This window comes from Neofelis nebulosa, chromosome 7, assembly GCF_028018385.1.
Source record: "Neofelis nebulosa isolate mNeoNeb1 chromosome 7, mNeoNeb1.pri, whole genome shotgun sequence".
Classification (NCBI taxonomy): domain Eukaryota; kingdom Metazoa; phylum Chordata; class Mammalia; order Carnivora; family Felidae; genus Neofelis; species Neofelis nebulosa.
Window position 1 is genome coordinate 75417539 of NC_080788.1, and position 18053 is coordinate 75435591.

The window sequence follows — 18053 nt, forward strand, 5'->3', positions numbered from 1 at the left end:
CCGGATGGGACTGCCCGGCCCCTTCCCGTGCCGAGTCGAGTCGGACTCCTCAGGCCTCCTCCCTCCCTCATTGTCTCCCCTAACACCGTCACCTTCCCCCTTCTGCCGTCTCTAGAAGGGAATGCAGACCGTGGGAGATGCGAAGGGGTGGCGTAGGCCGGGCTGAAGAGCAAGTGTGGAAATCGGAGTGGAACCCTTGGACGTGGGGAGAATGCAGGACAGCTGGAGTGAAAGCTGGCAAGAATGTAAGGAAGAATGTGGGGGCGAATGGGGGGTAGGATTCAGGTCAGGATGGAAGGGTGTTCCCATTCTCCTCTCCTCCTGCCTGTATGAGCTGCTGTGGCGGAGTCTGAACTGTCCATGCTCCCATGGAGTCCAGCTCCATGGGAGGAGGCACGTCTGTGTGTAGCTTTGTGGAGTCATGGCTTTCTACTCCCGACACCAGCTGGGAGTCAAAGGGCTCGGAAGCAAGGAGCAGGTGAGTGTAGGTGGTGAGTAATTGTGGTGGAGGCAAATAAGTACGGTGGCTGACCTCCAAGAGGCTGGGGGGTTTCCTGCAGGGCAAGAGATGGGCCTGGGTCTGCAGATGCCGGTAGAGAGCCCTCTTCCCAAGACCCCACTGCGGAGTCTCCATAGCCCAGAAGAAAAGTAGGCAGGGAGACTATCACCAGAATTTTGGTTTAGGGTGGGTTCTCGCCTGATGTAGAGGAAGTGCTCCACCCAGAGATTAGAGCAGCCCCAGGAGCCAGGCGACCGGGATTCCTTCCTGACGCCAGCTGGGCCCTGACCTTGTGTGCCATGACACTGCCCACCCCCAGCCCTGAGCATCCCGCTTCCGGCCTCTGCTAGACAGCAGTGCCTTGGGTTCCCTCTCTGTCAACTCCCGGATCTCCCAGCCACATTTCAGCTGCCAGGGCCTGGCCTAAGCATTAGCCTCCCAAGTATGACGCTTTGGTTAAAAATCCACCATGTGTGGGGGTGCCTGGCTGGTTCAGTTGGTTAAGCTTCTGATTCTTGATTGCTGCTCAGGTCGTGACCTTGTGAGATGGAACCCCCCCCCTCAGCGTGGACAGCACAGAGCCTGCTTGGGATTCTCTCTCTCCTTGTGTCTCTGCCCCTCCCCTCCTCACGTGTTCTCTCTCTTAAAATAAATAAACTTTAAAAAAATTCACCACGTTTATTGACTCCTCTTTGCACAAAGTCAGTTTGGCTGCAGGCCAGATGGCCCTTGAAGAAAGCCTCAGTTAATTGCTTCAAGTCCAAGAGGTAGCTCAGAACCTGCTTTGTACTGGCCCTGCAGCCCACTCCAGGCTTCTTGGTTCTTGTGGCCCTTCTTCCCCATCTACTTGTGGGGGGCACGCTGCCAGCCTCTACCCATGCCCCAAGGTGCCTGGCCCTGTGTGGATAAGGCAGTTCCTCCTTGTATAATCAAGTGGTTGTTGTCTCCCACCTGTACCGCATGGCTGTCACTTATGATAACAGATGGCGGCCCTTTAAGAGAAATTTGCAGGGTTAGTGGAAGGGTTAAGTAGTGAGGACCTCAAAATTAGGAGGAGCAGCAGGGTGGGGGGGCAGCGGCACCTTGTGTCCATCCTGGGGAATTGCAAGTATGGGGTCTCTAGGCTGGCCTGTGACTGGGTCAAGGCATGCCTTGGCCTTCCCCTTCCTGCTGCCCCTTCAGAAGCAATTTGCAGAAGTTCAAAAGGAGTGGCAACTAATGTCTGAGACCCTGATATTTGGGTCTTTTCTTCCAGGAGCCCCTCTGGACCAGTATAGCAACAATGGAAGTTAGAGGTTCACAGAGCTGGTACTGGGGAAAGTCAGGAAGCTCAGGGCAAATCCAGGCTTTGCCGTGTGACCTCAGTGGGATCTAGTCCCAGTGGGTGTCAGTTTCTTCATTTTATGAAACGAGAAGTTTGGGGTAGTTGGCCACTAGCCCTTTCTCTCCCCTGCTACCCAAGGTACCCTGGATCTATATATGGTCTTGAGGAAGAAGCCAGTGGAAGAATTAAGCAGGAGAAAGGAAGGAGTGGGGAGTGGGTACCTGGTATTGGATTTAGCCCTGGTGCCCTGGTTGGCCGGTTGGTGCCATGTCTCTTAGCCCCCTGTGAACAACACAGCTCTCTTAGGCTCCCTGTCCTGGGGCCTATTCCCCTGCTGTATTCCCTTCAGCCCCAAGTTTTCCCTGGAGAGGGGGACAGGATTCACAGGATTCCTAGTGCATCCTCTAGTTCTGCCAGGGTCTCACCTGATTCCCTTTGGGTCCAGGACCTGGGGTCCAAGCCAACTTGGGGCTGGGGGTATGATTTCTGAAAGGTGAGGTCTCTGGAGTTTGGGGAGATGGGGCTGTTGAGGCTGAAGGTATCCCTGCTCTCCGGGAAGGCTGAACCTTGTCTCCCTGTGTCCTGATCCTCTCAGGAAGATTTGTACATTTCTTAGGAACACAGCTGGGGGCCTCCTTCAGATTTAGTTTGTTCAGCATCTCAGAGGCTATAGAATCATGGCTTCCTGTGGTTCCCCTAGGCTCATCCGTTTCTGTCCCTCCTGGGCCTGGCTTGGGAGCAGACAACATCCTGTTGCTACCCCTGTGCTCAGACAGGAACTTCTTCACCTGCAAGGATAAAAGGAGCGTTCTGGGCATGGAAGTGGGAGAGCCAGTGTAAACCCAAGGAAAGAATCTCTTGGTCCATAATCCATTACCTGGGAACTCAGCGGTGAGGTGGGGAGAGTGGGGCCAAAGATTAAGGCATGCATAAAGAACAGTGGTCAGTGGGGAGTCATTGGGTGGCCAAGAGAGCCATGTTGTGCCATCCTTGCTCTGCTCTGGGGTTGGGGGTGGGATTGGACACTCACCATGGAGACTGAGGCATCCATCTCCTTGTTTACCAGATTGAGGGCTTCCTCGGTATTTGGTCGGCATTCTGGAAACAAGCAGAGTGGGGTGGCAGATGAGCCAAACCTTCCCAGGGAGAAGCCCCCTGCTGACAGATCCAGGCCTACTCTGGCTGACAGCTAAATGGCCAGTTCACCTTGGAAGGAGGGCCTGTCCTTGGGCTCATGGCTCCAGCAGTGCTGCATTAACCTCTTCAGTCCTTCCAAACCAGGAGTCTCTGGGCCGGGCTGCGGCAGCTTGGTCAATGGGGGCCGGATCTGCCTCTCGCACACTGCTTCCTGTACTACTGATTTCGGGGCCACTACTGGGGTGGGGGTGGAGGATGTGAAGAAAAGACATTCAGGGTATGAGGGGCCACTTGCTCCACCATGGGAAGGGGAAAGGAGTGTAGTCCAAGGCAAGGTGAGGAGAAAGTCAGGCAGTCTGAGCAGGTAAGCTGGAAGAAGAGGGTTTGGAGGCTTGCAGGAAGAGGGCACCTGGAGTTAAGGATCCCAGTGTCTGCCTAGAGTCTTACTCTCAGCTTCTCTTCCAGCTAGCACTGCCCACATTAGGATCCCGAAGCTGCAGGAGACACAAAGCTGAGACGTGAGCAAACTGCTGGCAAGACTACCTTCCCATATACCGGCCCCTAGAAGGGTCCAGAGAGGTATAGAAATTTGGAATGTGTGTTTAGAGTGGGCACCTTACCTGTAGACATCGCTAGCCATGGAGGCTCTCTGGTTTACATCAGCCAACAGTTCTGGGGCCAAGTAGGCTAGGGCTAACTCCTCAGATCTTGCCAGTGACGTTGAGCCTCCTTGAAATGTGAATAGGCCAAAATCTGCCAGCTGGAAAGGGAGGGAGGAAGGAGAAGGTTGGGGATGGACAGGTAAGGCAACTTTCAGAATTCCCTCTCCCACCACAAGGTGTAGGTCCAGCCTTGTAAAGGGGGTTTTGAGGGTTAGGGGAATGGGAGGACCAGTAGAGCCCTTGGGTTGGAGGTCTGGGTACCCTCTCATGGGGCTGGGTCAAAGTCTGAGTCTCCTCAGCTAGGTCAGCCATGAGGCTTTTGATGGACTGGTGGGTGGGCCTGTGGAACTGACCGTGTTGGTCAGGGTCTCAAACACCTGGTATGGTAGGGGCCATGGCTCCTGGGTGGGCTTTGACACCTGTGTCCCAAGGGAAATGCTGAGAGTGTGCAGCAGACAGAGCTGAAGCAGTTTCTGTGTCTAGCGGGTGGGGCTAGAACAGTTCTGAGACAGGACTGTGTCCAGAGGCTGGGCTGGGCTATGGGTGGGCTGACCTTGGGGTGCAGGTCTGAGTCCAGCAGGACGTTGGAGGGCTTGAGGTTCCGGTGCAGAAGCACGGGATTCTGGCTATGCAGGTAACACATCCCCAACACCAACTCCTGCAGCAGGCGACAGAGGAATGGCCAGGGCCGAGGACAGTGGGGCTGCAGCAGCCCCACCAGGGAACCGTTTTCCATGAACTGAGTCACCAGAGCCGGCCCACGCACGTGTTCCCATTCTAGCTTCCTGGTGACTCCCAGCAGGTGCAGTACATGCTGGCCCCGCAGACTTGCCATGGCCTTCACCTCCCTGGATATCGTCTCCCTACATTCCAGGAAAGAGTTGGAGTGGGGCTCTGCTCTTGGAAGATCCCTCTTTTACCCAATCAGGCCCACAGCACAGCGGCCCCTCCTTCTGGGCCAGACCCCAGGAAGCCCCAGCCCCGCTGCTCAGGTCACTCACCTGTTCATGATCTTGACTGCCACATCTAAATCCCACGTCCTGTGTCGCGCCCAGAACACCGGCCCGAACCCGCCTTCACCGATGAACTTCAGGTTCTCCAATTCCTCGAGGGGAACCAGGGAGGCTGGGGTACCGCTGGGCCTGAAAGAGGGGGCCTGGTCTTCCAGACCGCACCCCCTCCCCTGCCCCGTGACACCGGTGACTCTGCACATTCACTTCAAACCCCAGCTCCCACCCCTGCCCACCCCCAGGGTCCCACTGTGCTCCGGCCTCAGTAAGGGGCTCAATGGCATTCCCGGAGCTAGTCTGTGGAGGGGAGGGGAGGGGAGGGGAGGGCTGCGTGGCTGCGTGTGTCAGGCTGCATATCTGTATCCATATCCTGCTCTCCACTGACCATAACTTGACGCCAACATCAGACATCAGGCTGGAAGGTGCGAGTCCACACGGATGGAGTGACTTCTGGGAGCTGAGGGTTTGTGGCAGAGAGAGACAGGGGTTCGCGAGAGGGGTCACTGCAAGGATTCCACTTCCTGGTTTGCTCCTCCTCTACCCGGAGTGACTAAACCACTTCCTTAATTCGCTGGTGCATCTAGGGTCCCGCCCCAGGGGCACGTGTCTAGGGTGCCGCCCCAAGGAGGCAGGGAGGCAGAACCGAAAGTTAGTCTTTTTCCTTCCTAACTCATATTTCCTGAGCACCTGCGGCGTGTCACAGCCAGGTTAGGTGTCACTGAGACCTTAGGGTGCCACACAAGTAATCCTCATCTTTCAGGGACCCACAATCTACTCCTGCAGCCTGTGTCTCTCCCTTCTCCCACAGGATTTCCATCTCCACCACCTACCAGGCCTGCTGTGGGGAGGGGATGAGGCTGAGGAGGATTTTATGGTCCAAGGATTTAGCCCTCCCCCAAATGCCCTACGATCACCGCTAACAATTCTGTAAAGCTCGAATGTGCCAGGTACCTGTATTAGCTTATTTAATTCTCACATCCACCCTAGGGGGATTGGTACTGCTTTTATTACTTCTTTGTGGATGAGGAAACAGGCACAGGTAGCTTAAATACCTTGCCCAAGCCAGTATGGAGCTGACTTCAGGCCTAGCTCAGAACCATCAGATTTGACGGACTGACAGAACCATCAGTCTGTACCTCTTAACTGGTTGTGAATGTGGCTAAAGAAGGTGTGAAGCATCTAATAGCGTAGTGAAAGGTCCCTGTCTGTATTTCTGCCCAGTCCCTGACAGCTGCTCTTGCTGAGGCAAGCCCTTGGCATTGGTAGTGATTTGACTCTCAGGGCGTGGTGGTCAGCTAGATGAATTGACCCAGCCAAGGGCAACTGACATTGTGGTGGACATTGGAGGGGAAACACACCCTTGCCCTCTCCCCGCCACACCAATACCTCCACACAAATTCCCTGGTTAACACATGTGCCCAGCAAGCATGTATTCTGGATGAGGGCCTTTGGAAATGCAGGAATTTGGGGGGCCTTAAGGATTTAGGGTAGACAAAAGGTGTCTATGAAGACATACCTACTCCTTACTCTCCACTCTTGAGCTGGATACCGAAGGCCTCACCGTGGCTGGAGGCTGTGGAAACTATATGTGGCCAGTCCTAGCACTCAGTCCTTTATGGGGAGACCTGACTCTCACTGGAAGGTGCTCACCTTGGTATGCACTTTCCATTCTGTCCAGTGGTCCATGCACTCTGCTGGATGGAGCAAACATGGCCAGCAGTTAACTGTGATTTTTAGACCCATACCATGAATTCTGGTAGAGTCAGTTTGTGCTTTTTTTGAGCTATTTAGGGAATTCTAGGACTGTAGTCTATTTTTTTTTTTAAGTTTATTCATTTTGAGAGACAGAGAGAGAGAGAGAGAGAGTGTGTGTGTGTGTGTGTGTGTGTGTGCGCGCGCTCTGATGTGGTGCACACATGCAAGTGGGGAAGGAGCAGAGAGAGAGGGAGAGAGAGAATCCCAAACAGGCTCCATGCTGTCAGTGCAGAGCCCAATAAGAGGCTTGAACTCATGAACCGTGAGATCATGACCTGAGCTGAAATCAAGAGTCAGATGCTTGGGGTGCCTGGGTGGCTCAGTTGGTTAAACGCTGACTTTGGCTCAGGTCATGATCTCATGGTTCATGAGTTCAAGCCCTGCATCGGGCTTTGTGCTGACAGCTCAGCTGCTTCAGATTCTGTCTGTCTGTCTGTCTTTCTCTCTCTCTCTTTCTGCTTCCCTCCCCCACTCATACTCCATCTCTCAAAAATAAATAAACATTAGAAAAAATAAAAGAGTCAGATGCTTAAAAGACAGAGCCACCCAGGTGCCCCTGTAGTCTCTTTAAAAACCAGTACATTGTAGGCACCCAGTAAATATTTGTTGAATTGAATTAAGTGAACAACGAAGACTTTTGGGGATTCCTTACAACTTTGATCACTCCTGCTGGAGCTCCAAACTCATTGGGAGGAAAAAAGGAGGTTGCACTTTGTTAAGGTTTGGGGGCTCTCACCTGCACCTTCATGGCTGACAGAACCCACATGAAATCGACTTTATTGTTGAGACAGGATGGCATTTCACAGAATATAAAGGCAAGTGCAGCAGGTCCTCAAAAAAGTCTAGTCAGGAGTCAAGAGCCACCAGAGAGGGCAGCCATCTTGTTCATGAGTCTTTTGGGAGAAGACCCCAGGCTCCCCTTGAGGGGAAGCAGGCAGAAAGGCATTAGAAGGGCGCTTAAAGATCTTTTTATGGCTGAATGTGTTTAGATTGGGCTAAGGCCCTGAGACTCAGGGGTAAGCCACTATACAGTGTGGATTTGGGGATAGTGTCAGAGCCTGTACTACTTTTTGACTCAAAACAAACCAAACCCCTTTAAAAGAAGGAGGAGCAGGGAGAGGAGCCTGGAGTGAGTGCCTGAGAAGACCCTCTGCTTCTAGGTGGGGGGACCTGGCAAAACAGAGCTGATCCCTAGATTTTGGAGCTGTGGCCTTTCCTGAGGCCTAGTGCTGCTGACCCCTAACAGAGCCTCTGCCCCTGTCCCAGGCTTTTGGAGAATTTGGGTGTTTCTCATCTCTTCAGTTTTTTGCTCCTGATGGTCTTTGGTCACCTTCAGCACATTCCTAGTACCTGCTCTGGTTCCCTATCCTTAGTTGTGGGGGTGGGAGGGCAGAGGGTGTGGTTTCTCTTCTTACATATTCTAGCAGGAACTAATTCTGATCTGTTGTTTGATGAAGAGATTCCAGTTATAGATCAAATGGTATTAATTGAGGGGATGGTAAAAAGGATTAATGGAGAATTTTCATTTTCCTTAGTGTTTGAACAGTTTATGTTAGCATATATTACTTTTATAAACAGTTAAAGAAGGAAAAAGATCATGTGTATGCAATAACTCAGCTGTAAGGATATTCACTGAAGTGTTGTCTGACATAGTGATGAAAACAGAACCTTAAATATCCCATAACACGAAAAGGTTATACATAAATAAATATATATTACAAAGATTATAAATAAATTATGCAGTGGATGACTATGTAGCCATTAAAATGGTGCTCTAGACCCATATTTATTATCATGGAAGGTGTCTATCACATATCAAGTGGGGAAAAAAGCAGCTTATAAGGCAATAGGTACCATACAATCACATTTTTGTTTGATTGTTTCGGAAATTCTATCTACTCCAGTAGTGTGACAGAGTTCCCATAACAGGATAGCTAAATGCTATGTAAAGCATAACGAACACATTTTTTTCATTTTAAAATGTTTATTTATTTTTGAGAGAAAGAGAGAGAGATAGAGAGAGAGAAAGAGAGAGGCAGAGCATGAGCGTGGGTGGGACAGAGACAGAGGGAGACATAGAATCTAAAGCAGGCTCCAGGCTCCAAGATGTCAGCACAGAGCCTGATGCTCTGGGAACTCACCGACCTTGAGATCATGACCTGGGCTGAAGTCAGACCCTTAACCCACTGAGCCACCCAGGCGCCCCATAACGAACACATTTTAAAAATTCCTTAGTGATGGGGCGCCTGGGTGGCGCAGTCGGTTAAGCGTCCGACTTCAGCCAGGTCACGATCTCGCGGTCCGTGAGTTCGAGCCCCGCGTCAGGCTCTGGGCTGATGGCTCGGAGCCTGGAGCCTGTTTCCGATTCTGTGTCTCCCTCTCTCTCTGCCCCTCCCCCGTTCATGCTCTGTCTCTCTCTGTCCCCAAAATAAATAAAAAACGTTGAAAAAAAAATTAAAAAAAAAAAAATTCCTTAGTGAGCTCCCAAGAAAAGAAAGGTAACCTCCCAATGGCTTCCCCCGAGACTAATAAAATAAAACAATACAAATCAAAAAGTAAACAGTAAGTAAACAGAGAGTCAACTAACTTGAAGCCTAGAGTTCTGGGGACTGGGAAGGGGGTGTGGAAGGTTGGGAGAGAACCACAGAGTGAGCCCTAAGGCCTAGGAAGATGAAAGCTAAATGTGAGACACCCCTATTGCCCACAAAGCTAGGACCCTCAACTAGGCTACATTCTCAGTGGAAAGGAAAAAATATTATCTGCTTACAGAGGAGTCTTACAGGGCAAATTGTCTAGGCTGCAGATGTTAAAATTAATAAAAATGTTAGTTTCCATGTGAGATCTGCTCTAACAAGGATCTATGGTTGGAATTTTTACTTTCCCTTTGATCAATAAACCATAAGCTGAAAATTTTAACTGCCCGCAGATTATTAATGCCCTCTGGAATCCAACAGAAGGAAACTGAATCCTCCTTAGAGGAAAGCATCATCCACCCAAGCTTCTAGATTAAATTCTGCCAAATATAGACTTACACAAAAATAATTTTATTTTATTTTAATTTATTTTTTAAATTTTTATTTATTTTTGAGAAAGAGAGAGAGCACGAGCAGGGGAGGGGCAGAGAGAGAGGGAGACACAGAATCTGAAGCAGGCTCCAGGCTCTGAGCTGGCAGCACAGAGCCCGAAGTGGGGCTCCAGCCCACGAACTGTGAGATCATGACCTAAGCCAAAGTCAGATGCCTAACCGACTAAGCTACCCAGGCACCCTTATTTTATTTTTTAGTGTTTATTTATTTTTGACAGAGAGACAGAGTGTGAGCAGGAGAGCGAGACACAGAATCTGAAGCAGGCTGCAGACTCTGATCTGTCAGCACAGAGCCTGACGCAGGGCTCGAACTCATGGACCTCAAAATCATGACCTGAGCCAAAGTTGAAGTCTCATGCTCAACCAACTGAGCCACCCAGGCACCCCACAAAAAGAATTTTAAATATGTAAGGATTCAAAGCACCATGAGAGAGAATCAGCAAGAACAAAAATCAACAGGTTTGGATCTTTAAGGACTTCAGAGTTTGGAATAATCATATGAAGAATCTAAAGATGCTTCTGTGAACTGTTTAAAGAAATAAAAGATGGAATAGAAAAAAGTAAGCAAGGAATAAGTGATTATAAAAAATGCCCAGATAGATTTAGAAAAAAAAAAAAAAAAGACTATCAAGAGAAAAAAAAGTATGTAACGTTTAAGTTGAAATTGCAACGCTTGGTTAAATAGAAAACACAGCTGAGGGGCTCCTGGGTGGCTCAGTCCATCGAGCGTCTGACTCTCGATGTGGATTCAGGTCATGATCTCATGGTTTGATTGAGTGTAAGATCCAGCCCTGCATCCGGCTCTGTGCTGACAGCATGGAGCCTGCTTGGGATTCTCTGTAGGGTGGGGAGGGAAGGGGGAGTTACCATTTAATAAGTACAGAGTTTTAGCTTGGGAAGATGAAAAAGTTCTGGAGACGGTGATGGTGGCACAGCAATGTGAATATACTTAATGCCATTGAACTGTACACTTGAAAATTATTAAAGTGGCAGATTTTATGTTACGTGTGTTTTACCACCACAAAGACCTACTAAAATTATGATTCCATGTTTTAGATAGAGAGATGTGAAGGTTTATGTTAATAAACATTTAGTTATTTGATTTGAACATTAAATTTTACTGGGGAAAAAGAAAAATAAATATTTATATATAATATATATTTAGAGGGGCTCCTGGGTGGCTCAGTTTGTTAAGCGTCTGACTTCAGCTCAGGTCATGATCTCACAGTTTGAGAGTTCAAGCCCCTAGAGTTCAAGTCCACTTCTTATCCTGTCCCCCTTTCTCCCTGCCCTTCCCCTTCTTGCGCTCTCCCTCTCTTTCTCAAAAATAAATAAACACTAAAAAATATTTAATGTAGGGGTGCCTGGGTGTCTCAGTGGGCTAGGCATCTGACTTCTGCTCAGGTCGTGACTTCACAGTTCGTGGGTTCGAGCCCCGTGTTGGGCTCTGTGTTAACAGTTCAGAGCTTGGAGCCTGCTTTAGATTGTGTCTCCCTGTCTCTCTGGCCCTCCCCTGGTCACACTCTGTCTCTCTCTTTCTCTCTCAGAAATGGATAAAAATTTTTAAAAATTAAAAAAAATATTTAATGTATATTTAGAAAAATATAATATGTATACATTTTATATATTATAATATATAATACATATTTAGAAAAATACCTAAATGGACAAATAAAAAATTAATTTAAGTTATGGCTGGTAAGTTTACAGGTGATTTTTATTTTCTTATGTCTTATATTTGTATTTTTGGGGGGCACCTGGGTGGCTGAGTCGGTTAAGCATCTGACTTTGGCTCAGGTCATAATCTCACAGTTTGTGGGTTCGAGCCCCACTCAGGCTCTGTGCTCTCAGAGCAGGCTGCTTCGGATCCTCTGTCTCTCTCTCTCTCTCTCTCTCTGCCCTTCCCTCGTTCACGCACTTTTTCTCTCCCCAAAATAAACATTTATATTTGTGTTATTTATCTGTATTTCCTAATTTTCCTAAAATGAATTCCCAGATACTACGTTTCAGTCTCTTTTCCCCTCAGGACATCAACCAGAGGTGCGGAGACTTCCCTCTGCCACCTGCCTCCTACCCTAACCCAGAAATCTACTCAGGGAGCAGCTCGCTCTTAGTTTCTTGAAGCTATTTTTTTTTTTAATATATCTTTCTTTTTTTATTTATTTTTATTTTTTTTAATGTTTATTCATTTTTTTGAGAGACAGAGTCCGAGCGGGGGAGGGGCAGAGAGAGAGGGAGACACAGAATCTGAAACAGGCTCCAGGCTCTGGGCTGTCAGCACAGAGCACCATGCAGGGCTCCAACTCACGGACCAGATCGTGAGCTCATGACCTGAGCTGAAGTCGGGCACTTAACCGACTGAGCCACCCAAGCGCCCCTCTTGAATCTTGGATAGCTGGTTGAAGTTAGCCCTTGGCAGTCCAATGATGAGCAGGATTTTGACAGACGTAAACCTGGGGAAAGCGGATTCCAGTCAGAGAGGATGTTGTGAGCAAAGGTGCAAAGTCATCAATGATGATAAAAGCTGATCTTTTTTACACTTGATAGTACACAAAGCACTCACTGAAAGTCACCGCAATTCTGTGAGGTTCGACGTATTGTCAAGTTCTGCAAATGAAAGAAATTAAAAGGCTTCCTTTTTTGTCTGAATGTGAAAAACAAACATAAAGGGATCAGAAACCTTTTTACAGTGACAGTGCAGACCAGTCTCCCAGACACAAAGCTGCTCCAGCTCCTGGCTGGGGGGAGGGAACCCTTATCTTGGCTCCCAGCTGCTGAAAAACAAACTCTTATGGCAGGGTAAGCGTGAACTATGGGCAACTGAACTTTTGGGGACTGGGCTGCACTCACAAGCAAACCCCAGGGTTTAAGCGGAGTTACGGGGAAAGTGTTCCACTTGGAAAGGGTCGTGATATTGTGATTTACAATAAGAAATATATTAAAATACATTCCACCCCATTCCTGGAACAGAGCTCCTAAAACCTTGGAATTTCCTGTGAGGAAAGCGGAAAAGGTGCCTTTTGTTATGTTAATTAGGTGACCTTCGGAAAGCCCTGAGATAACCTAAGGAGGGGAGCTAGTTGCCAACCTGTAATTGAAGGATTGATTGAAACTTCCAGTCCCGCCCCTGACCTCTGTGGGAGGGGAGATGAGCTGGAGGTTGAATCAATTACCAGCTCCTGTTTAATTCAGTCATGACTCTGTAATGAAGCCCCATAAAATCTAAAAGGTTGGAGTTTGGAGAGCTTCTGCGTTGGGGAATAGGAGGTGCTGGGATAGTGGTGCTCTCACAGCGCACGGAGGTTCTGTGCCCTTTTCCACATAACCTGCCCTATGTATCTCTTCTACCTGGCTGTTCTTGAGTTATATCCTTTATAATAAACCAATAATTTAGGGGTGCCTGGGTGGCTTAGTCAGTTGACCATCTGACTCTGGATTTCAGCTCAAGTCATAATCCCAGGGTTGTGGGATCGAGCCCCATGTCGGGCTTTGCGCAGAGCATGGAGCCTGCTTAAAATTCTCTCTCCCTCTTCCCCTCTCCCCTGTTTGAATGTGTGTACTCTTGAGTGGTCTCTCTCTTTAAAAAAACAAAAAACAAAATAAACACAGTAATCTAGTAAGTAACCTGCTTCTCCATGCTCTGTGAACTGCTCAAGCAAATTAATTGAACCCAAGGTAGGGTGCACGGGAACCTCCAATCTATAGCTAGTCAGAAACACAAATGATAACCTGGATTTGCAATTGGTGTCTTGAAGGGTGTGTGTGTTGTGTGTCAGTCTTGTGGGACTGAGCCCTTAACCTGTGAGATCTGATACTGTCTCCAGGTAGATAGTGTCAGAATTGGGTTGAGTTGTAGGACACACTGTTGGTGTCCAAGAATTTCTTGGTGGTGTGGGAACCTCCTCTTGCTACACGCATGGTGGAAATGAGTCCAGAACTTTAGGATCCCACCTGCTGTGGCCCCAGCTTCCCTCTACCCTTGGGGTTCTTGTTTTGGGAGCCCCTTCCAGTGCCCAGGATGCGCTCTTCTTCTCTTAGCATTCCAAGCAGGTCAAAAGCCCCTTGTAACTTGTTTTTCCTTAGCAAAGCTGAAAGAATGATGATTTCACAAAGAGCCATGCTGCCCCTAGGGCCATCTGCCCCAGCAAAATGGAATACCTGCTCATTTGTCATCTGTTTCTACTAGAGGGCATGGAATGGTGTCCCCTTGGCAGAATGTAAGTTGCTGTTCTGCACCCTCAAGGCAGGGGAGCTTTGGAAGGGCAACTTCTTTTTATTCTTTCTACCTTAGTGAGATGGGGTGAAAAAGATTTTGAGCAGCCATCAATGATAAGTATCCGCCCACATGCAACAATCATAACGCACCCCGATCAGTGTGGAGTCCTTCTTTGCTTACTGTGTGTAGTTAATGCTTAAGATCTAATTTTGATACTCTCCCAGCCCCCCTCATCCCAGGCAGGGCAGGGGGGACAGGCCACTGCTTCAAATTGCTTCTCTAGCTGGATGTTCTCCTTGTTTGTTTGTTCGTTTGTTTGTTTATTATGGGGAAATTGAGTATAGCCTAATGGTCAACAGTACAGGCTCTGAGGTCAGACTATGTGGGATTGAATTCTGGCTCTAAAAGTTACTGTTTGACATTCAGTGAGTTGCTCAATGTCTCTGAGCTTCAGTTAATTATAGTACTTACTGGAAAGGATTGGCTGTGAGGATGAAGTGAAATAGGCATGAGAGAACACCACACATTTCCAAGCACATATTATGTGCTTCATTAGTGATAGGCATTAATGCAATAAACATTATTGTGTTTCCAACCTGAGGAACATTTCCAGTTCACAAGGTATTTGTAGAGCAGAGAAAAAAACGATTTAACTCATGCTCAGTGAAGTAACTTTTCCTTCTTCGGGTAAATTCCCAGCCCCACCCTTTCCTCCCAGGGCCCCTTTAATGACTGACTCACCCTTCAGGTATTCTCTCTTCTACCCAGACAAATGTCCTGAGGGAGTGATTGAGGAAGTCAGTTGTGTCCAGGCCTGTAGTCTTGGGGAGAGAGGACTTGAATCCTGGGTTTCTAGTTTCTGGTACTTGAGTTGTCTGCCTGGCACAGAGGTGCTCAATGAGGTTGAAAATCTCACATTGTTGACCTGAGGATGGGCTTTGGGCCTGAGGCAGCTACTTTTGGTGCCCCATGCCCCATGTCTTCAGGCCACCTTTGATTTGAGCTAAGGTTGTATGGATAGTTCCATGACCCTGCCAGTGCCTCAAGCAAGAGGTACTCTCTGTGTGCCTCCCTCAGTTGACAGAAGTCAAGGAGAGGGGAGGAACTAGGAGAGGAACTAATGCTGAGGGCAGAGGTCATGCAGTAGAGGACATGGGCCAGTGCCCCAGCCTCCTGTCCTTGGGAGGGTCAATCCTGAGGTTCGTGTGTTCTACAGTTCTGCAGAGGGTCTGTGGCTGGACTGAGCTACATATCAGTAGCTAGCTCAATATGTACCTTTCTCCTCTGACTCACATTTTCTGCTCCTTCCCTCCTGATCCCTGGGACCACCCTCCAGGAAGTCTCCGGTTCTGTCCTCAGGCATTGTTTTCAAGAGAACACAATCCAAGCCCTCTGCCCTGTTTCCTCCCCATTGTTTCTCTTCTGATTGTCTTTGAGACTAGGATCCCTCCCTGTCTGTAAGGAAAGAGGAAAGAAGGGGAAAGAAAGGGAACAGAAGGAATCTATTTACCTCAGAGATAAGGCCTATTGTATTCTGGCATCTGGGATGTGCTAGGGATTCTCTGTCATCTCCCTCAGATTTAGGCAACAACCTGTGAGGCAGATTATTATTAGACCCATTTTATGGATGAAGAAGCTGAGGAGGCTGTGAGAATTTTAATAACCATCCTAAGGTCATACAACAACTTTATGGCTGTTAAACCCAGATTTCTGCTCTTTTAGCTACTTGCCTTATTGAGGGAGGTCCTTTGATAGAATCTGGAAGCAGAACTTTGAATCAAGTGAGACTATTAGTATATATATATATATATATATATATATACACACACACACATATATATATACAAATACACATATATATGTATATATATATATACACATATATGTATATATATATACATATATATGTGTATATATATATATACATATATGTGTGTGTGTGTGTATATATATATATATATTTTTTTTTTAATTTATTTTTTTTTTTTAGTAGCAGAGCTTGAACTCAAAATCCGAGTTCAAGACCTGAGCTGAGATCAAGAGTTGGACGCTTAACCGACTGAGCCACCCAGGTGCCCAGAGACTGTTAGTGTTTTTAAATTAAATATTTTAACAGCTTTATCAATGTAGAATTGACATTCAGTAAACTGTACTTATTTAAGGTGTACAATGTGATGAATTTTGACATATGTATATGCCCATGAATCCATTCCCATAATTAGGATGGTGAACGTATTTATCACACCACAAAGCTCCTTTTCAATTTTTTCCTTCCACTCTTCTATGCCATTCCCTATTTGCTGGTAACAACTCATCTCCTTTCTGTCACGTTAGCTTGGTGTGCATTTTCTATCTATCTATCTATCTATCTATCTATCCAAGCTCTATGCCCAACATGGGTCTTGAACTCCCAACCCCAAGATCAAGAGCTGCATGCTCTGCCTACTGAGCCAGCAAGTCACCCTGCATTTTCTATTTTATATAAGTGGATCACATAATTTGCACTCATTTTTGTCTGGCTTTTCACTCAATGTGATTATTTTGAGATTCACCCATATTGTTGGGTGTACCAGTGGTTCATTCTTTTTTATTGCTTTGTAGTATTCCATTGTACCACAATTTCTTCATCCATCCACCTGTTCCTGGACAAAATTTCTGGCTATTACAAATAAAACCTCTATGAATATTAACGTAACAAGTCTTTGTATGGGTATATACTTTCACTTCTCTTGGATAAATACCCAGGAGTGGAATGACTCAGTCATATGGTAGTATACATTTAACTTCTGAAGAAATTGATAAATGGTTTTCCAGAGTGGTTGTACTGTTTTACATTCCCACTAGCAATGTGAGAGCTCCAGTTCTTCTGTATCTTTTCCAGCATTTGGTATATTGAAGTCTTTTTTGTTTCTTTCTCTTTTTTTTTTTTTTTTTTTTTTTTTTAAGTAGGTCTCGCCCAGCAAGGAGCCCAATGCTGGGCTTGAACTAACAACCTTGAGATCAAGAACTGAGCTGAGATCAAGAGTCAGATGCCTAACCGACTGAGCTACCCAGCCATTTGGCTATATTGAAGCATTAAAACATTTTTTAGGGGCGCCTGGGTGGCTCAGTCGGTTGAGCGTCCGACTTCAGCTCAGGTCACGATCTCACGGTCGGCGAGTTCAAGCCCCGCGTCGGGCTCTGGGCTGATGGCTCAGAGCCTGGAAGCCTGCTTCTGATTCTGTGCCTCCCTCTTTCTCTGCCCCTCCCCCACTCATGCTCTGTCTCTCTCTGTCTCAAAAATAAATAAACATTTAAAAAAAAATTAAAACATTTTTAAAATATTTATTTATTTATTTTTAATTAAAAAAAATTTTTTTTAATGTTTATTTATTTTTGAGAGACAGAGAGAAACAGAGCACAAGAGGGGCAGGGGCAGAGAGAAAGAGACGTAGGCACAGAGTCCAAAGCAGGCTCCAGGCTCTGAGCTGTCAGCACAGAGCCTGACAAGGGGCTCGAACCCATGAACCGTGAGATCATGACCTGAGCCATAGTCGGACACTTATCTGACTGAGCCACCCAGGTGCCCCTTAAAATTTTTTTTAATGTTTATTTATTATTATTATTTTTTTTTTAATTAAAATTTTTTCTTAATGTTTTTATTTATTTTTGAAGGAGAGAGAGAGAGAGAGAGAGACAGCATGAGCAGGGGAGGAACAGAGACAGAGGGAGACACAGAATTCGAAGCAGAGTCCAGGCTGTAAGCTGTCAGCACAGAGCCTGACACAGGGCTCAAACTCATGAACTGCGAGCTCCTGACCTGAGCCGAAGTTGGACACTTAACTGACTGAGCCACCCAGGCACCCCATTTAAAAAAAAATTTTTTTTTAATGTTTTTATTATTTTTGAGAGAGAGAGAGACATACACACAGACAGAATGTGAGCAGGGGAGGGGCAGAGAGAGAGGGAGACACAGAATCCGAAGCAGGCTCCAGGCCCTGAGCTGTCAGCACAAAGCCGGCTACAAGGCTCCAACCCACAGCTGTGAGATCATGACCAGAGCTGAAGTGGGACACTTAACTAACTGAACCACCCAGGTGCTCCTAGTATTTTTAATACTAGCTATTCTGATGGTATCACAAAGCACAATGGATTAATTTCCATTTCCCTAATGAGTAATGATATTGAGCCTCTTTTCGTGTACTTACTTGCCATCTGTAAATCTTCTTAGAGGAAGTATCTATTAAAGTTTTTGTCTACCTTTTATTGGGTTGTTTGTTTTCTTATTATTGAGTTTTGAAATTTATGTATTCTGTTTTTTCTTTCTCTAGTGGATTGTGCTTTTGGTGTCGTCAATAAGAAATCTTTGCCTAATCCAAGGTCACA

General features: G+C 47.0%; 1 protein-coding gene and 1 long non-coding RNA gene across 4 annotated transcripts; one reads left to right on the top strand and one right to left on the bottom strand.

Moving 5' to 3' along the window:
- The first annotated feature begins 18 nt into the window (after positions 1 to 18).
- LOC131517018 (uncharacterized) lies at positions 19 to 1171 on the top strand. Its single transcript, XR_009264340.1, has 2 exons — positions 19 to 478; positions 1030 to 1171. It is a non-coding gene; the product is annotated as an uncharacterized LOC131517018 (long non-coding RNA).
- RIPK3 (receptor interacting serine/threonine kinase 3) lies at positions 1164 to 5171 on the bottom strand. 3 transcript variants are annotated; one of them, XM_058738667.1, is made up of 10 exons: positions 5018 to 5171; positions 4624 to 4764; positions 4176 to 4485; positions 3581 to 3720; positions 3408 to 3454; positions 3030 to 3197; positions 2854 to 2921; positions 2249 to 2611; positions 2045 to 2105; positions 1164 to 1491 (listed from the first exon to the last, which is right to left on the bottom strand). In XM_058738667.1, exons 1-10 carry the CDS (start codon positions 5041 to 5043, stop codon positions 1343 to 1345), a joined length of 1473 nt encoding a protein of 490 aa, XP_058594650.1. In that variant the 5' UTR covers positions 5044 to 5171; the 3' UTR covers positions 1164 to 1342. The 3 variants fall into 3 exon arrangements, with proteins under 3 accessions (XP_058594650.1, XP_058594651.1, XP_058594649.1); XM_058738668.1 differs by having other exon boundaries at positions 2390 to 2611; positions 4624 to 5138; XM_058738666.1 differs by having other exon boundaries at positions 4624 to 5137.
- Between the last annotated feature and the right edge of the window lie 12882 nt (positions 5172 to 18053).

Coding starts and splice junctions, on each gene's coding strand:
- RIPK3 (XM_058738666.1), bottom strand. CDS start 4,835: ATGTGCAGAGTCACCGGTGTCACGGGGCAGGGGAGGGGGTGCGGTCTG. Junction 3,721..4,175: donor ACTCAGACCTGCACCCCAAG/GTCAGCCCACCC, acceptor CTCCCTTTCCAG/CTGGCAGATTTTGGCCTATT. Junction 2,922..3,029: donor GGACAGGCCCTCCTTCCAAG/GTGAACTGGCCA, acceptor GCTTGTTTCCAG/AATGCCGACCAAATACCGAG.